The 7,804-nt window shown below is 42.0% G+C and overlaps 1 protein-coding gene across 1 annotated transcript in view; it reads right to left on the reverse strand.

Moving 5' to 3' along the window:
* Positions 1 to 6,530, reverse strand: part of LOC126692442 (nudix hydrolase 15, mitochondrial-like) — a 40,564-nt gene extending 34,034 nt beyond the window's left edge. The window contains exons 1-3 of the mRNA XM_050388055.1: positions 6,225 to 6,530; positions 4,921 to 5,063; positions 4,710 to 4,829 (exon numbers count right to left, since the gene is read on the reverse strand). Of these exons, the coding sequence (XP_050244012.1) occupies positions 4,710 to 4,829; positions 4,921 to 5,063; positions 6,225 to 6,462 (501 nt within the window). The 5' untranslated portion in view covers positions 6,463 to 6,530. The remainder of the gene's footprint in view (positions 1 to 4,709; positions 4,830 to 4,920; positions 5,064 to 6,224) is intronic.
* Between the last annotated feature and the right edge of the window lie 1,274 nt (positions 6,531 to 7,804).

Raw genomic sequence — 7,804 nt, forward strand, 5'->3', positions numbered from 1 at the left:
GTCTTTTGCAAACAGAGTTCGTTCTGTCTTCATCATCTCGGTAAGTCCCCTTTTCCGTTTTCACTCATTCTTTCCTTCTCTTGGTTCTGGTTCCTTTGAAAGCTTCTGGTTGGCCATCCTCTTTGGGGCGTGCTGAGGTATGCCCTTCTCGGCATCCTCACTTCTGGTGTCTTTTACTTTTCCGTTTCTTTCCTATTTGGGCGGAATCCTGTTCTGCTCTTTTGAAATCGCTTTTGTTAACATTCTTCTTCCTTGTTTTGGTTCCCCGACGCCTTTTCTGTCTGTGCCATGAAGGGTCGCTTGCGTCCTTTTGTTTTTTTCTTTGTTTTTCTTTCTATCGATCTGTCCTGATCTTCTTTTTTCTTCGCGCTTGTTGATGGTGCCCGAGGATCCTTGCGCCTTGTATTTTGCTGTGATGTTCTCTCTTTTTCTTCTTTGGTTGCTTTTCCTTTTCTGGGCTTCGGGATCCTCAGGGCCTTTTGTATAATCCCTTTGGACTTGGTCTCTTCTCTTTTTTTTTTCTTCTTCTGGGCTTAACTTACTCGTTCTTGGGCTTAGCTTATTCTTTCTTGGGCTTATTTTACTGTGAATTTTTTAGACCTCAACAAAACCTAACCCTTTTTGCAAAAACTAAGTCCAATAGCGCTCTCAAATTTCCCACAGCGCCGCACAACAGGTTTTCGGGGGTACCACTCTATTAAGCGGCCATAGCACTGGTATAATTCAAGCAAAACACAAAACAAAGATAATTTCATTCAACAAATTGGAACGGAAGAAGAAAACGGACTACTAATTAAACAGGTAAAAGCAATTGTTCAATCACCACATCCCGGTGACATTGGCAAATAAAACCGACAAACTAAAGCAATTGTTCAATCACCACATCCCGGTGACATAGGCAAATAAAAACAAAATAAAAATAAGCTAACAAGTAAAAATAAAATCAGCTGGGAGGTTAAGTCGATGTTGGCACTTCCTGCTGGACGGTCAGGGGAAAAGGCTGGCCCTCACCAAGAAGCTCCTGCACGGTAGGTATACTCGTGGCCTCCATATCCTCGGGCTCAGCATGGGAGTCGATTTGCTCAACCAACTCCCTCATACTGGCCGTCTCCTCCACGTCAAAAGCAGCCGGGGCGTTCTGGACGGCAGGTGCAGGGTTCGGAAATGGAATCTGGCCGGGGTCTCTCAGCGGCGAGTCTTCAGGAACTCCCATTGCCTGAAGAGCAGCAAACCACCCGGCCTCGAAACCCATATGCCGAGCCCGAGTCACCACCGGCTCTGCGGAGTTCTCGGCGTCGGCAAAGCCTACGTCATACCACTTTTGCTCCGCGGCCGCCAAGCCTGCCCTGAGATCGGCTATCTCGTCGGCATGGGAAGTGTTGAGGCTGAGGGCTTCGGCTAGTTTGAGTTCCGTCTCATTTTGCCTGGCCAGGAGGTCTGCACACCTTTTTTCAGCCGATGCTCGGAACTTCTCCGCGGCAGCAGCCTTCTTCTCGACAGCCTCAGCAATCTTTGCCTTTTCCTTAGCCGTTTTTACTGCTGACTCCCGCGCCCCCTTCTCACGCTCATTTTCCTCATCAAGCTCCCGTGCCCGGGCAGCCACAATGTGAGCCAGTTGAGCGGCCTAGCAAGCACGAAGGTTAGCAAAGTGACAAAAGGAAATCTACATGGAGTAAATAGACAAAAGAATTACCGCAATGGCGTGCCACTCTAACCGGCGCCCCACGGACTCCTCGGACCCATCATCAAAGGCGTGCACGTCCTCGGGAAGTTGGAGAGCTCCGGCCAAGGTTTGGGCAATACGGCCGCTCTCGCCCTTATCCCACATCTGAACAGAGGCCGTCGATGGCAATGGCTTGCCGTCCAGAAGGAACTTTGGCTCCCACGCTGGAGCCACTTGGGAGGAGGACGCGCCCCCCGTGCCGGCTTCGGTTGGCGGCTCGCGGATAACAATTCCCCCAGTTGGTCGGGGAGGAGTCTGGACAGCGGCATCCCCTGGGCCCGTGGAATGTTGCTCGGTTACTTTCTGCTTCTTACGGGCTCGTCCGGACTGCGGAGGGGGAGGAGGCTGAGACACTGGACCCCGACCCTGAGTAGGCGGGGGCTGGTTGGTCGGCCGGGCACCAGGCACGAACCGATCAAGGGTCATGACTCTCCTTGCCACCATTCTTGCACCGGGCTGGATCGCTTCAGCTAGCAAGTTAGCCGCGTCTGTCACTTGCTGTTGAGGCTCGACGGGTGGATCCTCGGGATGGGGCTGCTCTTGGGCTTGGTCCCCTTGTTGTATGGCTTCGTGAGCTCTCTCTCTAAGGCGCCGAGATACCTGTTCCGCGGAATCGTCTCGCAGGGGAACTAGTTCATCCGCGGCAGTGAACCGCCGACCAAATTCCCTCGCTTCCCCGGTTGTAAGCTTCGACTGCAAGAAATTCACGTACCAGACGTCTATGTACGATAGCAGGGGGCTGTCAACTATCAACGCCTGCTTGAAAGGCTGCCAAGTAGAGTAAACTGGTTCCACGCCGAGGATCAGGTGTGAGGCCCGGAGTTGCCCGTCCCAATGCACGTAGATCTCTGAACGGAGGACGAAGTTTAAGTCCCTGACGTGGACGGCTCTGAGGTCCTGAACAAACACTTTGTCGTCTGCAAAAGAACAGATAACGCATTAGCTTTTAACAATAAAAAGTTTTTTTTTTTTTTTACTCAAACAATTATAAGAAGGGGATGGTACGAACCCACTTCACGCCGTGTGAGGGGGCAAGGGATCTCCCCGGCAAACCAATTGCCGCGCACCCTGACGAACTCCCCGGCGGAGTTCCTGTTCGAATCGGGTAGGCACGATATCAACCGTACCCGAGCATCCCTCGTCTTTAAGTAATAATTTGTGGATTTGCTCCCACAGAGGCTGTACATTTGGTTAATATCATGGTGGTCTAATTGTAAGTCAAAGGTATGGTTCAACTAGCTGACACAACTAACTACCCGGTAAAAATTGGGGGGAAGCTGGTCGGGGCACAGCCCATAGTAGGTGAGTGTGCTTATCAGGAGGGGATCTACCGGGAACCTAACCCCACCTTCTAAAATGGACATCAAAGGAAAGAAGGTTGTACCCTGCCCTCGGTGGAGTTCCATATCACTCTCATGGCAGTAAGCCACGTCCACGTCATTGGGAATACTAAATTTACTCCTAAAGGTGGCCAAAGCAGCCGGGGTATCTAGAAGGTAAGAATAACCCATCTATAAAGCCTAAAACTACAATAATGAACTCAACGAAACAAAGCTGAAGGAACAGGAAGGGGAAGAAAGACTTACTTTGGGTTCTAAGGAGGAAAAGAACGCTGAGCAAGCAAGCGCACAGAAATGTGGTTGGCAGAGAGTAGGCACTAAAGATTAGAGGCGAAGGAAAAATGGAATGATGTTTGGAGAAGGACTATTTATAGAGCCAGAAGAAATGGGGAAAGAAGAAACGCTTAATCAAGCAATAAATGGGCACAGCCTACGAGCGACCCAACAAATGCCAAGCGTAACCGATTTGCGCGCCGCTTCGGTTCACGAACCGTCAGGCAATAATGACGACTGCGCCTGGCGCCGTGAAACGGCGCATCTTTTGAGATGAATATTAATGAGAAGTGACAGCCAGAAGTCCCAGACTAGAAGATTCCCGAGGTCAAAAGGCCCAGGCAGCTCCTTGATTCTCCTCGGCGGCCGAGTATGAATCAAGGGGGGGCTATTGTACGGCACCGAGCTTGCAAAGCCCATATTGGCCTTGGGCCCAGACCCATCTAGGCCCCGGGCCCAAGCCCATACCGGCCTTGGGTGCAGGCCCAGCAGAAAGTTCCAGTTACCTTATGCCCTTCTTGAAACTGCCTTAGAGTAAAAACAAGTTTTGGGTATTAAGTTCCCGGGGTTGACCGGTTAATCTTTCCCGGTAGAGCGCATGAGTCATATCCGGGAAGGTCATGATATGCACGGGAACGTGAGTTGCCGAACATAATCGGTGAAAATGGAACCAAGTTCCAAGATCATAAATGCTGCACCGCCCTTTCACCTAAACAACCACTTTAACCAGATAATACTGGACCTTCAGTAGCACTAACGGTGACTGTAATCATGATCTCCCCACTAACATTGGCTATAAATAGAAGAAAGTTGGGAGAGGAAGGGGTTCAGAAAAATTGAGGGAAAACAGTCAAGTAGAGGGTACTAACTGGGTGTTACTTGGAGTCTCTCTGCCGAGAACGACCCATTGTAGGAAATACTTAAGCCCACTACAAATAAATTGTGAGCCCAAGTGACCTAAGGTCCAGAAGTCTTGCACTTGGTTCTTACAAGACCCTTTTGGATATACACCACTGTAAGTTTCTTTAAGACCTTCTCCCCTCTTCCCGAGTATGTGTGTTAAAAATATTTAGTATTCTAAAAAAAAAAAAAAAAAGAGAGAGAGTGTGTCTAATTTATTCTTGCCTTTATTCCTGTATAAGGCTTGTATGACCTATTTGACACTGTTACTAGTGGTATACTATGCTCTTCACACAAAAGTTAGAATAAAGCTTTTGTCCAGTATACTAGATAATTGTTTAAGACACAATCTTAACACATATTGTCACTGGGTCCTATCTAGTGCTCCAAAGCATTAGACATAAGTCAAACCCTAAAAGTTAATGACCCAAGATCAACTAGGAAGTACAAGATTAATGAGAGTTTATAAAAACCTTGAGAAACATCTCTAGTGGAACATCAAAAATAGCATCAACTTCATCAATGTTGAGTGAAGGTTTGAAATCTCCTTTCCTAGCAAGTAAGCCTACAACAGGGACGACCTTGAGCAAGTGCTGCAACCATATTAAAATAGTAATTAACTTGTATTGAACATGAGAAATATAAAATAAAATACCAAATGGGAAAGAGTGAGAATCACAGAACCTGGGAAATAAAAGTCTCCAAAGTGGCAACAACTTGAACTAGATTAGGTTCCAAGCCAATCTCTTCCTTGGCTTCTCTTAAGGCAGTAGCAGAGTCATCTGCATCTCCTTCCTCCACTTTCCCACCTGGTAATGCTACATCCCCTGTTTGCCAAATGGGAACATAAATTAACCATCAATCCTGTTTTCCTCCACATTTTTGCATAAAACAATAGACTTAAAGAATACAATCTGTTAAAGAATTATAAAATTATTTGACACATGGTGTATTTAGAAAATGCAAATTCTGCCACATCAAAAAAATTTCTTTCTTTTGGAGGAGACAGGGGAAGGGGGGCAGATCTTGTTAGTCATCATTGTTACTTAACGAGATTTGAAGCTAATCTTGTCTATTCTCATACACAATTATTTCTCTAATCAAGTAAAGGCTCAAGTATCCTCCGAAATAGAGAAATTCTATTTCATGGTTAATCTGAAAATGTGTAGAGTGTCACATCATTTAAAATTTTAAATTATGTGGCACTAAACACACTTTTAGATTTGTAATACTATGTAAGGTTAAATTGCTAATTACATCCTAAAGTTTAGGGGGTATTTGGATTTTACATCCTAAAATTTCAAATTTTGGATTTTACCCCTTGAAGTTTAGGGGTATTTGAATTTTCATCCTGATGTTTTAGAATTTGGATTTTACCCCCTAAAGTTTAAAGGTGCTTGAATTTTACATTCCTGAATTTTGAAACTATATGGTATAAAATCCAAACACCCCTAAAATTTATGTGGTAAAATTCAAATTCTGAAATGTTAGGGTGTAAAATTCAAACACCTCCAAAATTTAGGGAGTAAAATCCAAATTCTAAAATTTTGGGGTGTAAAATCAAAATACTCCCAAACTTTAGGGGTTTAATTTGTAATTTACCCTACTATCTAATTATTAAATCTCATCAAATAAAATGATTTGTTTCCAGTTGAAAGAGGCCATTCTATCATTTCTAAAAAATAGGGGACTATGAGTCATAATTCTCACACGGTCACACCATCGAACTCTCAACATGCTCCATGCGCTAAAGTTTGTATGTAAATTAATTTGTTGGGTTCCAACTACCTTACTGATAAAATCTCTTGTCATCAAATAAAGAGATTTGGAGTTCAAATATTGCTTACACCATAAACCAATAGGTTTCTTGGCCTAATGATAAAGAAAAATCATTATAGAGCAGATGCCATAGAATGAAATTCTATATATCTATAAAATAAATAAAAACTAATACAAAAAAAAAAAAAAAAAAAATGATTTCAATTTACCTGGGTGAGATGACAATTTCATGGATCTCTTTGTAAGAATAACTCGTAATTCACCATCTTGACCTTCAAAGAGGCATATCAAAACCGCTGCTCTTCTCCCCCTCCAATTGACACAAGAAGACTGGTCTTTTTTTACTTCTACAGACTTGAAAAGTCCAAAATCTGAGCCAATACCACAACAATCCTTCTCTATTTCTTCATTTACTCTAGGTAATTGGTTAAAATATTGAAGCTGCATCGCAAGTCTTTGGAGCGTTTGGCTTCCCCAGACTGCTTCTGTGAAGCATGGTTGAGTTACAAGATAAGCCATCTAATGGAATATAATTTTTAGCAAGCCATACACATCTTCTATGACATTTATTAAGAACAATTATAAAGGGGGAATCAATTTTAAGGGTTACCACTTACCAGTTGTGAATAGTGAGTATCATTCTATAGGAATTATTCTGAAGGATTTTGTTGTGAAACCATTGAGTTTATAAGAATCTTTACTTTTCCCCTTATCATTCTTTTTCACAAATCTTTGTATCCTAGAGATTATAGTAATTTATCTCATAAAAAAAAAAAAAAAAAAAAAAGACTATAGTAATTTATTATTAACCGTATTACATAAGGATACAATGAATAGATTCACCAAAACAATAGACTAGTGAAATCTTTTGATTATGTTATATAAATTGTTAAGATAATTAAATATATCTTCTCAAATTCACCTTGAATATCACTTTCTATGTCCAAAAGATATCTATTTGGTATGACTTGATAAAATTACTATTACAATATTTCATGTTGTTTACTTCATTTTCTGGCATACTCATTATTCATTCTCGTCAACTAGGAATGTGTAACTTTTTGTTAATAAAAAATGGAAGGGGAGATTTGAACCCGAATTCTTTTAAAAATTAGAAGAATCTAAGTATAACACTAAACTACAAGATTTTTGGGTTTTAAAAATGTAGCTAATTGGTTACTACAGCTCACACAAGCATATTGATGGGAATAGAAGAAATTGAAATGTTAAGCCCACGAAAATGACTTGGAATACTATGCAAGTTGGAAAGTATGCCATTGCGTAAGGAACATGCTTATTTCTTACTTCACTGCAACTTGTATTATCAAGATGCAGGGCAAATATTTGCAAATCATAAATATCATCGTATTTTCCAAAAGGAATCAAATCCTGTTAAGAAGGTAATAGGAAACAAAATGGTTGAATTGCTTTTCTATTCATGGTGGTGCTTTATATATACTCCAAAGCAATTTGAAAAGAAAGTTTCTTCAACTTACCACGTGGCAAATCAAAAGAGCTTCTACATGTATTTTAAGTTACTTGATCTACTAAATGGTCATATTAATCGTGTGATTTAATACACATGAATGGTTTAATAAACTACCAAGTAAAGAGTTGAAGCCTAGAGGGGATTCTTTCAACTTAGTTTGGAGGAAAATTTTGTTCGTTTATTATTAATCCTTATATAATTTATGTTTAACTTAAGAACTATTGGTAAACACTTTAAAACAAAATTGTTGACAATTTAGAAAACAAAACATCTTTAGATTTTATGGCGGAATCTTCTATT

This window comes from Quercus robur, chromosome 7, assembly GCF_932294415.1.
Source record: "Quercus robur chromosome 7, dhQueRobu3.1, whole genome shotgun sequence".
NCBI lineage: Eukaryota > Viridiplantae > Streptophyta > Magnoliopsida > Fagales > Fagaceae > Quercus > Quercus robur.